Source organism: Aquila chrysaetos, chromosome 1 (genome assembly GCF_900496995.4).
Source record: "Aquila chrysaetos chrysaetos chromosome 1, bAquChr1.4, whole genome shotgun sequence".
NCBI lineage: Eukaryota > Metazoa > Chordata > Aves > Accipitriformes > Accipitridae > Aquila > Aquila chrysaetos.
This window is the reverse complement of record NC_044004.1, coordinates 50,945,329-50,963,591: the sequence shown is the minus strand read 5'-3', so window position 1 is coordinate 50,963,591 and position 18,263 is coordinate 50,945,329. Positions and strand designations below refer to the sequence as shown.

Genomic DNA, 18,263 nt, shown 5'->3' with positions numbered 1-18,263 from the left:
TGCATACACGCCATCTGCAAGACTTCAAGGGGAGCAAACCAAAACCTGCCCCTTACCCAGGTGATGACAGGCCCCCAAAGGCTACGTCCCATGATGGCAGTGCACCCTGCTCTTCGCTGCTTGACGACTAACTGCACGGCTCAAAACCCCAAATTCCCATTGACAGACCAAGATGACTCTGGCAGGGGGCATTGCTTATGAGAAAACATCTAATCAGAGAAGACAAAAGCTCAGTTCTTGTGCTTCTAGGAACGTCCCAAATTGCTGAAAGCTGCCGCAGCTGCCTATAAAACTATCCCCACAAGTTCATCAACTGTCATTTGCCTTGGTCCCCTGGCAAACAGGAATTGTTCTGCGTTAGTAGGAGGTAAGAATGACCAAGCCCTAGAAGGCAGGTTAGAATCATGAGCTAATCCAGCTCAGGTTTTCTAAAAGGGCCAGGCTGGCAGAGAGATGAAAAGTCACCCTTGCAGGCTATACAGGGCTGCACAGCTCTCAAGACATTTTCAGTGTCTATATATAGACAGTATTGTAGCCGTAAGGATGATGGGTGACAATTTTTATAGATATGTTAATTCCCCAAATGAGACAGCACCAGAGACCCTTTTGGAATGCAGGAGGAACTGCCACCTGCGTTACCTCTGAAGCTCAAATTTAAATTCCACAGCTTCCATCAAGTTGCATTTCTTCTCACCTGGCAGGGAATGTGCCTTTCATGCCCATCGGGCCTGTCCTACCAAGTCACAAACAGGTCCAGCATTAAGTCTGAGCCTCATCCATATGCATGCATCTCCCACCTCATGCCCTGCCCTCACCGAAGCGGGCGGGGAAAGGAATACAGTACCGTTGAGATGGCAAAAGAACCTATTTCTGGAGCCATCGTCCCTGTCTGCAGTCAAGTCTGCGTGCGCCCGCACGTGGCATCCATGTACCTGCTCCCCCGGACCGTGTTGGCTTGAGGTTTTGAAGAGCTCTGTCAACAATGCTTGCACTGCTCCTGCCTTTAGTTAAAAATGGCTTTCATAGCCATTAATAAGTGGGAGATAGAAGCTGCAAGTTCCTTAATAAAGTTTATTTAATCATAACTATGCTTAGGAAAATACACTTGTAAGGGTTAATATAATGCAATTTAGTTTAACTTTATACTACATTTTGGACCAAAGACTTCTTATACATGTTTTAGGTAAAAACAGGATGTATGATCTGGTTTGTTTTACATCTATTACAAACGTAGAAAAGACTGTCATGCACTACAGTAGAGAGAGCATGAAAAAAAATTACCTTTGGTTTAATTCAGAGAATACAAGTATTGCACTGTAAAAGCATCAAACATGGTGCAACTAAACATCATAAACATGTTTCCATGCCAGCTTACAAAAGTTTGTTAGCTAGTGTAATTTTAGAGGGGGAAAATATATATACACATGAAACAATTCCATTAGCTATTTGGATTCTGTTAATATTGTATGCACGCCACATATCTACACAACTGACATTCAAGAAAACTCTTGAATTTGATTTAATACCTTTCAGCTACATTAAATCTGTTGAAATCAATTAAATTTGTTGAAATCAATGATGTTACCATATCTTAACTGGCCTGTCAGTTGTTAAACATTCTTCTTTAAACAACTAAAGTTCCAGCCTAGACCATCAAAATCCAGAAATAGCAATTACAATACCATGGATTATTAATGCCTAGCTACCCACTTCTAGGCCATGTCTCAGGGCAGTTACTTTGAGCGTATAGATTCATACAGCAAAAGCCCAAAACACCACGTTGCTCAACCAAGGGCTGGCAGTGTAGGGGTAGCGGTGTGCTAATCCTTCCAACCACATATTGGAGGTTGAACATTCGTACAAGTATTATTGCCAAGAAACTACAAAAATACTAGCATTGGCAAAACCAACACAAAATAATTTAAGAATATTGAAAAAGGAAAAAGGAAAAAAGGCATTGTTTAAAGGGAGATACAGCAATGTAAGACCACCGTATATGGTGGGTTACCTGACCTGCACCCCAGCTCAAATACTCAGTATTAGCAATGTACATTTCAGGTACACATAATGCATTACATCCTTGCTGCTTTACCATAACATACTCCCAAACCTTGGTCTTAACCAAGCAGAGAATTCCAACACAGTTCTGTGCCAACATTAGGTATTTCAGGACATTGTTGATGGGTCTCAGATAGAAAGAATCAACTTTTCTTCTTCTTAATATGTTAATAATTTATTTTCAGTTTCTAATCTTGTGGTAAGAAACACTGCCGAACAGGAGCCGACTGTCGTCTTCAAAGAGTTCTTGTCAGATCAAGCATTGAAACCTTGACCACTTCACAGAAATGTGCAGCAGAATATCCCAGAGAACCACATCTTTGTTTTTAATCTCATAGAGAGACATTTAAAGTCAGTCAACACCATTATTTTCATTTAAAAACAACGAGGAAAAAATTATCAGGCCAGTCCACAAGTTTATTTGAACATAGCTAAAGTCCTTGAAGTCTCTCACAAGATGGCAAAGGCTCTTCGCAAGGATATGAAGAGAGCTATAAAACCTCTACACAGTACTGGAATTCCCAGCTCACATCGCTCACAAATGGTGGCAACATTTATATAAAGGAAACACTATTATGAAGAAAAAAAATACATCTAAGACTATTACAACTGGTTGTTTAGGAAAACAATTCAACTAGGTTTATTTTCTTAACATTTAACATAAATATAGTTGCAACTTGATCTTCAGTTGACAATGATTGTCGCAGCCAAGGTAAGGATTGAACACTATCTAAGCAAACAAAAACTCACTATACATTATACAATTTATTTCTGCCACGAGGGATGCCTTCCCTCTCAAATCTTTGGCCTCCTATTACCAATCTCTCCCAAAAGCAGAAGCAATGTAGCATTGTTGCTCTCTATTCATTCAAGGCAGTGGGTTTGTGTGGAGGGGAAGATGCTGGGGGGGGGACATGCAGAGAAGAATAGGGTTTATTCCAGACCTTACAGTGAGAGTATTTGCCATCAAGTACTCTGACAAATACCATCTGAGCTCCTCAACTCCACTCTCGAAATAACACCTGCCTCCAAATTTGCTTCTTTGGAGTTGACAACCAGAGAATCTAAGCTGCCCGCAACTGCTCCCACGGGAAAGGCGGCTAATGACAGTCAGAAGAGTGCACAGAAGGGACTGGAGGGTTTTGCTTTTTCCCTGCTGGTTTGGAGGTTGTTTACATTTTGCCACTGGTTGGCTACAAGCAGTAAGTAGCTCTCCTGTGTTTGTGTGTGCCAGAAATTAATTCTGTTTAGCATTAAAAACTCCTGGTATGACATGTAGACCCAAGATGACAATCTGATCACTTACGAGCTTCTCTCTGCATGGAAGCAGGATGATTTTATTAAATGCAACTTGAATGAATAAGGAGCAGGAATTCCTACAGTTTTTAATGCCAGGTTTGTTGCTTACCAGTTGATTTACCTTTATTTGTTTTCTTGGTGTGCGAGATGTTGAACCATACTTATATCACTGCTACTATTTTATTTTTTTTAAGCTTGTGAAGTTTGACTGCTGTCCACCACACAAATGAAGAGGGAGGAAAAAAAAAAAATCATCATCACAGCTGGACTTGGAGAATCTGCAGACCATTTCCACTGAGAGTGAGCATTTTCCTGTCTGGTGATCCCAAATTATAAATTAGTATTTATTACTCTGTATGTGTATTCAAAATACCAGAAGTGGCATTTCCATGATAAAACAAATCCTATAAAATAGTGTTTTGAAATTGCATTGGTATCCTTTTGCTCAAGAACTATACAATTTTAAAGCCAGTCAAAAATATCTAGCCAAGCAGTTCATAATTTCAGCTTCATGCACAACTAATAATATCCCAGGAAAACAAGAAAAATCTGCAGTAAAAAGCATCAGAGAAAACTGTCCCATGGTAAGCAACGAATCTGAACCTTTCCAAATAAAAAAAAATCTTACACAAACAAAACCAAACATGCATATATAAAGTGTACATGTACTGCACAAGCGCTATTCCTAAAGGATTAAACTGCATAGGTAAAAATCAAAAACAATGTGCAATATTTTAAGCCCTTAAAGCACAATCAAAAAAAAAAAAAAAAGGCAGAAATTAAAAGTAACAGACTTGCTCCCCCTCAACAAAACCAATTACATATCATAGTCATTAAGATATTAACCAAGACAGAGGTTCTCCAATCAAAAGTTGGAAGGACTACTCCCAAATTTTGGCTCACCATTCACACTTAGGGGATCTGAAATGTACGTTCACAATTATAATTATCTTAAACAGTTATGTTCATCACTAGCCAACTTTGATTTCTTTTACAAAGTGCTCTTTATGTAATAGAAGCTATCTTCCTGGTAGAAAAACCATCAAGTAGTTTAACACTTGGAACATCAAGACACATCAAGAAGAACTAAAAAAAAAAGGGGGAAGGGAAGAGGGGAGGGAGAGAAGGAGTTGGCTGCTAGAACAAAAAGCAACTAATGCCAATGGCTCTATAAACATCCAACTTGTGTATTGTTAACTACAGTCTTCTTCCTAAAACTCAATTTATAAAGGAATCGCATAAGCTAACAGACTAGAAGCTTACACTGACTTTACAGCCTCATACACCCTACCTGCCTTCTCTAATGAAGAGATCCAATAGTTAATGAGTTCACCATTACACAAAAAGTTGTCAAAAATATTTTCAACTTAAAAAAAAAAAAAACTAAACCAAAAAACAAACCAATGCAGACACTAAAGCAAACCGTGCTTAAAAAAAAATAAATCTACAATATCTGTACATAAGCTGTATAAGATCTTACAAAAGATGATTCCCCCAAACCACAGCTATTTCTACTCCTGCCCTTTTGTTGCCTTCTCAAGATAATACACATTGACTAAGTGGCGATTGAGGTGCTTGCTATATTCACCTTCCTTTTTAAATGAGCGGTCACAAAAAATGCACACATAGTTCTCCCTGGCCACTGTGGTGTCTGCAGCTCCTTGTGATGCCTTTGGACTTGTTTCCTCTTGTACGGAGCGAGCGCCATTTAACCCCGAGTCATCACTTCCTTCCGATATGTTGTCACTTATGTCGCTGCCTTCGTGGCTGTGGATGCCCTCATCCTCATCCATTTCCTGAGATTCATTCACTGCTGTATTATCCGGAGATGATAAGGCCAGAGCTACTTTAGGGCTCTCCGTACACCCTTCTGGGGGCGCAGGTGCCGGCACGGCATCTTCTGTTGGCTCTGGTGCTGGCAGGCGTGTCTTGGTCAGGTCCATCAGGTCTGAGTTACTCACAGTTTCTGCCGCAAAAGTTTCCTCTGGCTCCTTCTCAGGCGCCAGATCTGGTACCACATCCATGGGCACATCCAAGCTTTTTTCAGAAGACGCTGCATGGGAAGATTCCTCAGAACAAGCGTCTTCCCCTCTGTCTGCCTTTCTCTCCTCCTCTTTTTCACCAACAGTGTCTTTGCTCTCTCCTGCTGCAGCAAGCATTTCTTGGTCCTCTACCTCAGCTTCTGTGTTTGCATCCTGAGCTGGCAGACAAAGCTGCCCTGGGTCTTGCATGCAGCTTCCGTTGGGATCAGTGCTCTCCCCCTTCAGAGCATGACCAATATCATTGTTTAATGCTGCTGTGTCAGTGCGATCTTGCTCCTTCTGGTCGCTGCCCTCAGTGTCAGGCTTCATGCATCCATCATCTTCCATGACATGACACTCATCTGGCATCTCCTCTTCCTCGATCTTCTCCTGATCGAGTTTACCGCTTTTCTTACTGTGCTTATTTTTCAGAGCTTTCTTTTTTCTGTTTTTCTTGAGGCAAGAATTTTGCTTTTTAGGGTCCTCCTCCGGTACAACGTCACTTTTCTGAGCTTCCTGGCAGTCTCTGGGTTTAGCTTCCACTTTCTTTTTCTTTTTTATTACTGCTGAGGTATCATTTACAGGCTCTTGCTTTGAGGAAGCTACTTCAGTCTCTGCCTTTCTTTTGATCTTCTTTGTTTTACATGTTTTCTCAGTATTTTTCTCCGTTTTAATATCCACCTCCTTGTTTTCTGAAGCCGATTTCCGACTTCTGGTTGTCACCTGACCTGCAGAAACATTGCTCGTTGGTTTCTTTTCCTTTGCCAAATTATCTTTTTTCTCCACTTTCACAATTTTCTCAGTTTTCTTTGCAGCTGAATCCCCTTTCATTTGTTCCTTCTCTGCTTTGTCATTAATGCTCTCAGAAAAGTCAGCTTCGCTCTTTTTAGTCCGTAGCTTCACCTTTGAAACATCCATGGTGATGTCAGAACAATCGGGATGCCTGGATTTGATGTGATACTGCAGGTTACATTTTTTAGATGCTGCATAATCACAAACAGGACAGAGAAACTGGCGCGGATTGACGTGGAGCTCAACGTGCTTTTTGAAATTGCTGCGGTCAGCTGTTTTGTAGTCACAGTGTGGGCAAGTCAGAGGCTTCGGCCCATTGTGAACCTGCCTTGCGTGACGAGTTACTTCATGCTGGTTTGAGGCCACATAGCTGCACTGATCACATTTGAATGGCTTCTCACCTAAGGAAGGAAGGGTGGAAGGGAATGATGGTGATTATTAAGCATGGGGGTGGAGGGGCAATCAGTTCCCGCTAATATAGATACAGAAATATGAAACTAAAAAAGGGAAAAAAAAATTATCCATGCGCCTTTAAAATTAAGTGAAGTCAACATAAGAAATCCACAAGTCACAAACACATTCACAAGACACCAAGAACAAAATACAAAAAAGAGAGAAGGGATGAGGGTTGGGAGGAAGGGGATCCAAAACCAAACAAGCAGTAACGTCACAGGTTCTGGCTATGCATACATACCGGCAGAGATCTCTCTACAGTAATATTAGCAAATGGAATCCATACCCAACTGGTCCATTGAATGCATTGTAGAAAAATGGAAATGTAACATTTGATGAATAGCAGTTTCACACAAACGTTTCAAAAAAGTCCAACTTTACACAGATTTAGCATACTTCGTGTTTGCATTGAAAAAGAAACGAGGGAAAAGAAGCTAGCAAAAAACAAAGCATGTGAAAGGGGCACACTGCTCAGATGATCTTTACCTCTGATAATTCAGTTCACTGTTATGGTGTCTCAAACACATGACGTACTGGCTGCAGGCTACTCTTGGCAAGCCAACCAGATGCAGTCCAAAGCCATCATGTTACTACTGAAATCTGCATTTACAGTTGTGCAAGGACTCTTGCAGAAATGTTCCTGAAATGTTCTGCTTAGTGCATGCCCCTGCAGCAGAAGTGGCTTTCCATTTACACATCAAAGCAAATAGGAAAAACACTTCTAGTGCAACAACTCAAGTTCAGAAATACATTGAGAACATCTGTGCATGTGCATTCAGCTGAGGAATTTGGGATGCTCTTGAGCACTGAACCGGCATCTCAAAACTGACCTGCAGAACTAATGTGTGCCACTTCTCAAGTATGCTGAAAATCCACTCCAGCCCCTCCTGTTCATGGTACAACAGTACTTCTCCCACCCCTGCAACCCGCTGCCCTGACACCGCCCATACTCATGCTGCTCCTCTGCAGCACGACTCGGGAAACCTGCAACCTGCAGCGAAGATGAAGCCACTGTGACTATGGTGTCTGTGTGTTAGCCACATGGCTGATCTGCAATGCCCTCGTAAACTCTATAAAAGACTGTGCTGCCTCCCTGGCAGGAAGGATGGGGACACTTGTTTAAGAGTCTAGATCATTTCACGTCTGCCTGCAGCATCTCTTCATTATTCAAAGAAGGGTTACTTTGATTCTCTATCATCTTCAGCCTATCTTCCTTCCTTCCTTTTTCCCCCCACTTCCTGGTGACATTTTCCACAAGTTTAAGCTTGATGTGCTTCACTGCTTATCCTTGTCACAAGTATGGACATTTATCACCTACACTTCAAGGAATAGTTCCATGTTACACTGAGTGAGGACAAGAACAGCCTCTCTCTTACATGCACATGAACGAGCTGTTCTAACTGCACAGAGCGCTCAGAGGTAGCTGCAACAGGATAACTCAAAGGTTGTATGTGAAGAGTTTGTGTCCATCACCTCTACTAAATCCAGGGGTTTTGTTGCACAAGTGGAAAGGATGTGTACCAAGATGGCTAAGAATACAGCTGTGAAGTAGGCTCTAAACCACTGTGGTTCACTGTCTGACATTTGAAGAAAGCTCCAGCACCTATTTGCCTTAAAAGGCCAGCCTGTGAACTGCAGGAGTCCAGAAATTGCCACAGAAAAGGTTCAGCTGCCTGGGCCATGCGGCACAACATGCAATACAAGTTATGAGAGCTATTAATAAAACACCCCTGATAGCAAGAGTCTCATGTGCCCTCCCACTTCTGTCAGCACAGCTCACACCCTCCCTCCCAGACCTTTGAGTCAAGGGCCAAGGGCAGATCCCACTCCTCATCTCCTTTGGATTTGAGACTTCCTTGCACAGACAAGGGGAGAATAAAATGTTCATGAAATGGTTTCCAGGCTCAGTATTGACTAAATCATTTGCAAATTTGCATTTAGACCAGGGGTTCAGCCAAAAATGATTTTTGTTTCTGGAAGCAGAATACTTCATTCACAAAATTCTCAGACCAAAATACTGGCATGTTATTTTAAAGCTGGCTATTTTTAATGGGTCCAACCCCCTGCCCTCCACTACAGTCAAAATTGCCTGCCTTCTGGTTTCAATTAAAAGCCTCATCTATTGAAATTGAAACAAGTACTGTTCAGGAGACTTTCAGTATTGTTTGCTAGGATTAGGAATTCACCTAGGTCTGGTCAATTGAGATATCAGCAAACCAAAAGCACAGGCTGAGTTGTACCTGAGCTACCCTACGAGGGTCACAAAGGGCAACTGGTGCTTGTGTCTAGCGTGCCTATGCTGTTATAACTCACAAAAATGCTATTAATTCATTCAAAAGAAGAGATTTGCAAGACAGCGAGAGCCGATGTTTGTAACACCACAGCTTATGACCAGTAATGGGAAATAAAGGCTAGTGAAAATTGCTAGTTTGGCTTTTAGTGCCACAAGACCGAGTCACTTGTAACCACCCTCTGAGTTTGCTTTTTTCTCCTCCGTGTCTCCTTGCCATAAGCAGATGCTATTTTACACCTTTCTGTAATACTAAGCAAAAGCCAAAGGTTCCCTCAGAACCCCTGGATGAGACGAAATCGCAGACACCACAGAGGAGACTCTCAGCTGCTCAAAATTTTCCCAGCTTCATTGATTTGAACTGAGTTATGGCAGCAGACGGAAGACAAGAATCTGTTCCTGTATCATCACAATGTTGTATTTGCTACTAGATTACTAGGACTACTAGAGCAGCCCCATGAACCTCAGAATACACCTTGGAAAGTAAAAGGGAAAGAAAAAATATATTCCCCTGTTATCACTTTTATTAATGACACTCAGCATTTCCTTAGCAGGTAAAGACAACCTTCCCTGTTAAAATAGAAGCTAAAGCTCAGGCAGTACTGGATGATATGACATCTCACACAGAACTGGGCAGCCTGCTCTAGGTGGCCCTGCTTGAGCAGGGGGGGCTGAACCACATGACCTTCAGAGGTCCCTTCTGACTTCAACCGTACTGTGACACCCCCTTTTCCTGAGTCATGCTGCTGCCGCCCCTTACCAACCTGAGTGGGTGCGCATGTGCCTGGTTAAATGGGTCTTCTGAGAGCTGGAATAAGGACACATCGCACATTGATAGGGTCGCTCTCCTGCAAAAACAAACAACAAGTTAGTTACTGAAACACAGCTGATTCCCAAACTTGGTGAGCCATACACACGAGGCTGTCACAGATCCCCAAGTTGTATCTGACGGCACATTACCTCTCAGCAAAGGGACACAGTGGGAAGCATATGCTAAACCAGTGCAACGTGTCATGCCTTATGAACGAGGGTAGTGAAGGGACGGAATGTGAGAGAGGCACATCCTCATGTCCATCTGGGGTCAGATGGTAACCTCAGGCAAAAGGTGGTGAGAACAGCCACCTTCAGGAATCCCTAAGCCACCAGAGCTGACTTCCCTACAGTATTTTCTCCCAGCACTCAGAAGATGCACAAAAGATACAGACCCTGTAAGAAACCAGGTATGTTCTTGCTTCACATAACACCTTACCTGAAACCTCCGTATTTAATTTGGATTAAGATGGGGAGCAACCATCCATTCAGCGTGGATTTGCCAGAACACAAACACAGATAGAGATTGGGTCTCTACTTCCGAAGTTTTATTGGCAGAGTGAAATTAGCTTGGAGCATGGAAAACATGATGCCCTGCTCAGTGAAACTACGCTGCTAGCAAAAGCTCAAGTGTAGCAGCAACGTTTATTTTGAAGACTCAAATCCCACTGCCTGCAGAGTCATTGTTTCTGGAGAACTAATGGAAACTAACCTGTCATAAATTAGGTCTCCACAAGGGACAGCTAGCTTGTGTAACCATCAATACAAAGATACCTGAAAATTCTTTTCAAGTGAAGGCAAGCCCCAAATAAAGACAGACAGTTTTAGAATTAACATCTGTTAGGCAGGTCCAGATAAGTACCTGGGGTGTTTGCCCCAAACTGCTAGCACAGCCGAGCGATCTAGGTGGCCTTGTCTCCACTACAAGTTGTAACACTTTTTAGTCTCAGGTGGATACCCCCAACAGAAGAAGGGAGTGAAGTGGGGAAGGGAAAAGTAAGTTACTTGATTGTAATATTTATTCAAGTCATAGCTGGAATTACACTACAGCATTTCACTACATCAGTCGAAGCATACAACCAAGGTGCTCTCCAAAGCACTGAGACCTGGATGTCAGCAAAAGCCCTGCATACAGGCTATGTGTTCACTTTCAGAGGCATAGCTCTATCTGCAGCAGCAAGGGTCCACTGCTGGCCTTTGCCAAAGCAGCAGTAGAAACAGTCTTTGTAATGCAGACTAATCCCACATTTCTTCCTCCCATCAAACATTTAGACTATCGTTCTCGATTAGATCAGCAGTTTAAAGGTAAATTCACCCTAACAACCATCACCCCCCTCCCTTTCCAGTTAAAACAAGGTAGGAGATTGGTGCAATACACACAGTAAGATTAAGTCATGTACAAGGGAGGGTAGTCCTTTTGTTATAAAGAAATGGTTTTGTTTTTAAATGACTCCTTACAATCTGAAAATATGTGGCCAAAGGTCCTGGAATATTCAGTCATGTCTTCTTCCCATTACCTGAAATTCCATATATTTAAAGTTACCTACAATGTCAAGAATATGGAAAAGGATTTCTTTCAGGTATTTTATATAGGGCACAGCAACAAAACGTACTAGGTTTAAAGTACGATGAACACAACTAATTTAAAAAGTATTATTGCCACTTGAGAACTAAATGCATGACTACATTGTAAGGGCTGTTTTATAAAATGCTATTCCCCAAAGGATTTTTATTGTAGTTTTACAAGCTCATTATATGCAAACAAGCCACCAAAAAAACATCTCCACCAGACACTTAAAGAATAAGCCCCAACCTAGCAAAACCTTAAGCAGGCACTTAACTCTATGCAAATGAACAGGCAGACTGACATCAGTGAACAAGTTTAAGGTCATCTCTCTATAAAGCTTTTCTTGTAATGCCGTTAAAAGTTCTGTCTGCTTGAAACAAAACTGCTTCCATCAAACTTCCAACACAGTGGCAAGCAAGAAAGATCCCCTATGATAACCAAAAAAAAAAAAAAAAAAAAAAAAAAGACAGCCCAAAGCTAGGCACTGAACACTGCGACTGCCTGAAATAGATATCTTATTATATAGCCCTGCAGATGATTTTCAATTAAGTTTTCTAGAAACTGCTTCTAACAAGTAAAATGGAAAAAATTGAGAACAATGCTGCACTGTCTCGCACATACTACAGTTCCAGGATCAGCAGTGTGGATAGTTGATGGGGTAAATCAAGTCAAAACTTGGTCTAACAGGTCTAATGAGCACAAACGAGCCCAGGTAGATCTGTCCCTGACACAAAGGGTCCTTTCTGCCCCATCAGCAGAGGAAAGGACAGCCCTGAACATCTCCAACCACCCCGTCCTGAGCAGCAGACAGGCTCTTCCACATGTAGCTTTCCCAGCTGACAAGCTTATGACCCTCTGCAGGGTTCTTAAAACAGCCCTCTGCCCAAGGTCCCCCATATTTGTCAGCAGCCTACCACACAAGCACTGTCACAAGCTGCAAGGTATCTTCCAGTACAGGGCAGGTTCATGGACACCTGCTTTCCAACACGGATCCAAGCAGCAGGCAAGCAGATAACCTCTGCCTGCCTCCCCGTGGTCCCCAAACATGCAGAGGATAGGTGTTTCTCCCACCATGCAAGGTACCAGTATGCAGCCTCCTTCCCTGCTCCTGGCCATGTGCTTTGGCATTTGTGTGTGTCCTTAGTAAGTCGATTCAGCTCACTAACCAGCAGAAAACCAACCTGGGAAAGAGGAAAGGAATATTTTACTGCCATTTTAGTGAGCTGAATCAACCAGTCCCAGGATACGGGCAGAAAACGGAGACTGCCTTTCTCCAGCAACAGCAGCAGAGCATTTGCTCCTGTGAAACCACAGTCTGTACAGAGTCAGTGTTTCAGAAGACTGCATGGCTCAAACACAGCAGAATCCAGTTATCTGCAAGGAGGCATTTCCCCACACAGAAAAAGTCAGGTGAAGTACAAAAAATAGGAGAGAAAGAAAAGTGTCTGTCCAAAATTATTTAACCTATTAGCAATCAGGAAACCAAAGAAACAAACAATTCCAACTTTCTTCCAACATTCTGAACCCATAAAATAGGAAGAACATGAAGCACGTATGTATCTCACCTTTTTTCCAACAAATATTTTTCTTAAGTTTTAAATGAAAACTATACTCCAAAAATATTTTAGTCTCCTTCAGACAGTTTTTATTAAATTCAATTCTGTTATGTTAACAGTCTGCAAATACTTTGGACTATAAAACATCTGTAGGTGTTTTTTTCTGTTTTTTTGGGGGGTTGTTTGTTTGGGGTTTTTTTTGTGCTTTGTGTTTTTGTTTCTGTTTTTTTAAGGCAATCGATTACACATTAATACCAGCAGAAAGTTTTAGCCTGGTATATAAATGTAGCTCGCGGTAGCTTATTCATTCTTCTAATACTCTTCCTTTAGCTTCAGCACTCTCCCCCACAAAATCAATGTTACTGGAAATGAGGCACATTCCTAAATCATGTCTACTAACATATTTGAAAGATTTTTATCAAGTGAGAACTGGCTGAAAGATCTTAACTTTTTAGTTAAGAGCTAGCAAAGAAACAACTACCAGGGTGGACTAAAAAATGCTGAAATCATAACCACTCATTTCAGCTTAATTAAAATAATGAAAAGACATGGCAAATCAAAGAACCAGAAACCTTGACTGGACCACTATTTTTAAAGCAGAAAAGAGGAACTGGACAATATCCTACATAGTTTAACATGCTTGGGTTTTTTTTTGTTTTTTTTTTTAGTTTTAGTTTTAGTACAGTTCACTGGTAAATTGGTCAAATGCAGCGATAACAGAGCGCTTCCTCAGCAAACATGCTTTCATGGTTAGTTCCTGTAAACTCAACAAGAGCTTTCAGAGATCAGAGGGGGGACCTAATGTCATGTACAACCACAAGCAAGGATGAATTTAAAGTTGAGACAAATGTAAAACAGACAGGCACCACAGCATAGGCTCACATTTGGCCATAAGTTCCCCGGATGTTTTATTTAGTTTTTTCTCCTATTATTTTGACATTTTTTACCTGGCCTATTTCCTGTTATCTCACACAATACACACAAAGAAAACAAACTGGAGGATAAACGACACCATTTTCCTAACATCGCTCACAATAATCTTTGTTTACTTGTTTAGGAAAAAAATATTTAGACAAGACTGATTTTTAAACTGATGGTATCCTCTAAACAACAACACGTGGCTATTGTTAAAAGGAGAATATGTCTTAACGTAGTAAAAATCCCAGCAGACCCTCCCAACCCCGTCAAAGCAGATACTAAAGCATGCTGACGAACACAAACTTCTGCACACTTGAGCTCAAGCCCAGCCCTGAGGCCGCCTGAGCCCAGCCCTCCCCTTCCAGACAGCTGCAGACAACTGAACTGAAGCCTCCAAACCATTCATGTCACTGCTGTGACAAAACATGACTTCAAAGGAGAAATTCCCCAGTGTTTTGCTCAGCCAGCACAGCCTACAATAAAGGGGAACCGAGTCAGGTCAGCACACTAGAGGATGGTTAGCAAGTCTGCCCTCTCCTCAGAAAGCCTTGACAAGGTGGAAATAAAAGCTTCTGAGAAGCTGCAAGAAAAGTCTGAACTGCCCTCCTGCTTTCACAAAAGGGATCAGGAGGCAAAGCAACTCTCCCTCACTGCCCAAAGAAGTGAGGTGGCTACGCCGTCCCCTCCTAGGAAGGAGTCTTAAGTTTGGGTACACTTCAGGACTCCCCTGAGGGGAGTGAGAGGCTGGCAAGGCTCTCCGATACAAAGCAAGGTATTTCCTAAATCACCTGCGGCCCCAGCTCACAGGATGGCAGCAACATGGAAGGTCCTCTGATTCCACTTGGTATAAACCAGAGTAGAAAGGGGCCTCACGCTTTTCCTTGAGACAATTACAAACCGAGGTTAGGAGAAGACAGGAAATCAGGCCAAAGACTCCCTCGAGGGCTTCCTATAGGCCGACAGAAGTATGTGTCTACTTCTGGCTACTGCAAGGATGCAGACCTTAGAAAAAAACGAGGCCCCTGTACATTAAGAGGAATTCATTCACTGGGAACACTACTCAACTCTTATGCTGACTTTGTAGATGCTGGAGGGCTCTTTTGCATGTGTGTATCAGCTCTTGCTTCTCTGTAATTACAGCTTAGTCAAGTTTCAGCTCAGTCTGAAGGTACCATTTTCAAAACTACCTATGTGACTTTGGCACCTTTTGTCAGCCTGCTTGTTTTGTTTTTACACTACATCAGGCGTTCGTGTTGTAGATCCTGGCAATCATCACAGGCACACTTTGTCATGCCCTCTTCAAAAAACTGGCTGAAAAGTACTGAACAGGAAGCTCTTCATCTCCTCTTGGGCCCCTGACGTTGAAAGGTTTTCTCAGTCCTCTAGGACTGCAGACTGGAGCTCAAACCAAATCCACGCTTCCATGAGGCTATAACCTGGTAGCACCAAGAGGAGAGAGCACAGAGCTTTACTGGGGTGGAACGAACTTTGCAAAGAGAAGGCTCTCGGCTTGCTTCATTCATCACAGTTTCTCAGTACTCTTATCATGCTGAAATCAAAAAAGACGAAGGACTTACCTGTGTGAGTTCGAATATGTTGAATATAATTGTTCTTCCTGTCTGAAAAATAGGAGCATTGTGAGCAGGTATACACTTTCCTGGGAAAATGATTTCTTAGGTGTTTCTTCCAGTGATATTCACTGACAGTAGTATAAGTGCATATGGTACACTTGTAGACTCTCTCATTTTCCCCTGCTTTGTTGTGGTGCTTCAAGTGAGCCAGATAGTGATCATATCTGTTAGTGTTATAGCCACAACGATCACAACGGATTGGGCCCTTAGAGAAATCCACCTCTTCTGCAGTGCACGAATCAGACTCCTTCACCTGGGCTTGCTTTTCTGCATTTTCTTCCACAAAGAATTTCTTAGCACTGTGAACCCTGATATGATGCACAAACTCCTCTTCGGACTCTGCCTCATACTGGCAAGGCTTACAACGAAACGGCTTGCTCTTCAAGTTCTTACACTTGTCCTCTGTGCTTTCTGGAGTACCCGGTGCTTCCAATGAGACATCTTTGTCCACACTGGGAGTCTTAGGAGGGGGGCAAGAAGCTGCACCTTGGGTTTCCACACTAGGAACTTCAAGAGAGCTTAATTCCACATTTTCAGGTGCCTCGCGGTCGCTCTCCGCAGCCTGGGTATCTTCCATGCCCTCTCCATCGCTGTCTGAGAAGTTGCTGTCCCCCACCGTTGTCAGTTCCGCCATTTGCCTCTCTTCTCCAACCAGGTAGTCGCAGCAGTTGCCATTGACTTCTCCCGTCAAGGCCACATTTGCCAACATAATAAGCTGAGGAGCTGCCAGCTCAGCTTTAGAAAGGTCGTGTAAGTCATACATGTCATTGGACAATGCCATACCAATATTAGCACCGCCAGGAAAGAGGCTGCTGCCACCAGACTGTCCCAGAACTTGAGTTGCCATGGCAGTGATTCTGTTGGAAGAGACAAGGAACACCTGTAAGAACCCGAATCGTGGAGAAGCCTCCTCTGCTTCGTGCTGTCCAAGCAGCCCTCGGGGTAACGCCAGAAAATTAAACCCCTTCGCCGAGGCCCTGGGGCAGTGGGAGGCAGACCCCGGGGCGAGGGCTTCCCCCCTTCCACACACTGCGCTCGGCCTCGGCGGGCGAGCGGGGGTCCCGTTCCTCTCCCGACAGGGCTGCTCGGTTCCGCCCTACGTGCGGCGCAGGATCCCGCCGTGCGGGGGCCGGGCCCGGGGCCACTGACAGCGGGGTCCCACGTCCCTGGTCCCGCAGGGCCCGGGCCGGGTCGCAGCGCTGCCCGCTCCCACGGGGGCCGCCGGGCCCCGGCAGCTCCCGCGAGGCCGCCATGTCAGGTACCGGGGGCGGCGCAGGCGCCCGCGGGTGGGTGCTGAGGCCGCCGGGCCCCGCCGACGGCCCCCGCCCGGCTGCCGGCTGCCCGACGGACCCCGCCGGGCCCAAGGCCGCCAACAAAAGGGGGCGGCCCGGCCCGGCCCGGCCGCCGCCCCACCGCGGCCCGGCGCACATCCGCCGGGGGAGGCGGGGGAGGCGGCCGGGGGAGCCGGGCCGGGCCGTGCCCCCGCCGCCGCCGCCGCCGCCCCTCCCTCCCTGCCAGGCATGCGGCCATTTTCTGCCTGCCCACACAAAGCGGCCCTCCCCGCGCCGCCCGCCGCCGCCCCCGGCCCGCCCGCCGCCGCCGCCGCCGCCGGAGGGCCTGGCCGGGCACGGCCGCCCCGCCGCTCCCCCTGCCGCCGGCCCGCGGGGACGGGAGGCGAGGCAAGCGCTCGGCTTCCTCCTCCCCCCCCCCCCCCCGCCGGCGGCGGGCAGGGCAGGGCAGGGCAGGGCAGCGGCCCCGGTGCGGGGGCGCGGGGTGGGGGAAGCGGCTCAGTACCGGCAAGGTCACGGCCGCCGCGCCCACCCGGTGCCCGGCGGCGGGAGGGCGAGCGGCGCCCCGGGCCTCCGCCCGGGCCCGCGGCCTGGGGCTGCGCCCGCCCCGGCCCGCCCGGCGGCGGCGGCGGCATCGGCATCGGCATCGCCTTCCGGCGGCGGCGAGGCCCGGCGAGCGCCCCCGCGGCCGGCGCGGCTTAGGCGGCGGCGGCGGCTCCTTAGCCGTGGTGCTGATCCCCCCGCGGCCCGGCCCGCCCCGCCGGGCCCGGCCGCCCCCGCCCGCCCGCCGGCCGCAGATCAGCCCTGGACAGCGCCTCTCGCCCGGCCCGGCCCGGCCCGGCCCGGCCCGGCGCGGCCCGACTCCCCCCCCCACGTCCCCCGGCCCTCCCCCCCTCCCCCACGCCCGGGCCCGGGTCCCGCCGGGCCCCGCCGCACTCACACGGCGGCGCGGTGGCCGACCGGCCGCGAGCGCTGCTGCGGGGCGCGGGGCGGTGGCGCGCGGGGGCCGGGGCGCGCGCGAGGCGGGGAGGCGCTGCTGGCGGCGGCGGCGCGGCGGGAGGCGCCGCGCATTCCAGCACACAGCGCGCAGCGGCGGCGCCGCCCCGCCCCGCCCCGCCCCGCCCGCCCCCACCGGCGCCGCGCGCCCCGCCCCCGGCCCCGGCCGCGGCCTTGGGCGGGGGGAGCGGGGAGGGCGGCGCGGGGCCGCGGGAGGGGCCGGGGCCGACGGGGTGACCCGAGAGCGGGGGGGGGGGCGCCGAGGGGTCCCGCGGGGGGAACGCCCCGGCGGTGGCGTTCGTGGCCTCCACCCGAGGAGAAGGTTCGTCCTCAGGGGCAGAACCGGCAGCCCGGTGGAGGGGGGGGGGGTGTCGGTGCCCGGCTGCGCTGCCGCCGTGCTCTCCTTTGTCCCGTTCGGGGAAGAGAAGGCTGAACCCTGCGGCGCCGCGGTGTTGCCCGTGGCGTCACCGTCACCGTGCCCCGCCGTGGCAGGGGCCGGGCGTCTGAGCGTTGCCCGAGCTGCCCGTGAAATGTAAAGCGCCTCAAGCAGCCGTAGGAGCCCGGGCCTCCGCGGAGGTTCCTC

At 46.9% G+C, this 18,263-nt stretch overlaps 1 protein-coding gene across 2 annotated transcripts; it reads right to left on the bottom strand.

Moving 5' to 3' along the window:
• Positions 1-1,057: 1,057 nt before the first annotated feature.
• On the bottom strand, positions 1,058-17,670 carry REST (RE1 silencing transcription factor). 2 transcript variants are annotated; one of them, XM_030017573.2, is made up of 4 exons: positions 17,627-17,670; positions 15,342-16,253; positions 9,678-9,761; positions 1,058-6,571 (listed from the first exon to the last, which is right to left on the bottom strand). In XM_030017573.2, the coding sequence occupies exons 2-4, from the start codon at positions 16,240-16,242 to the stop codon at positions 4,869-4,871; spliced, it is 2,688 nt and encodes an 895-aa protein (XP_029873433.1). In that variant the 5' UTR covers positions 16,243-16,253; positions 17,627-17,670; the 3' UTR covers positions 1,058-4,868. The 2 variants fall into 2 exon arrangements, with proteins under 2 accessions (XP_029873433.1, XP_029873422.1); XM_030017562.2 differs by lacking the exon at positions 17,627-17,670 and having other exon boundaries at positions 15,342-16,460.
• Between the last annotated feature and the right edge of the window lie 593 nt (positions 17,671-18,263).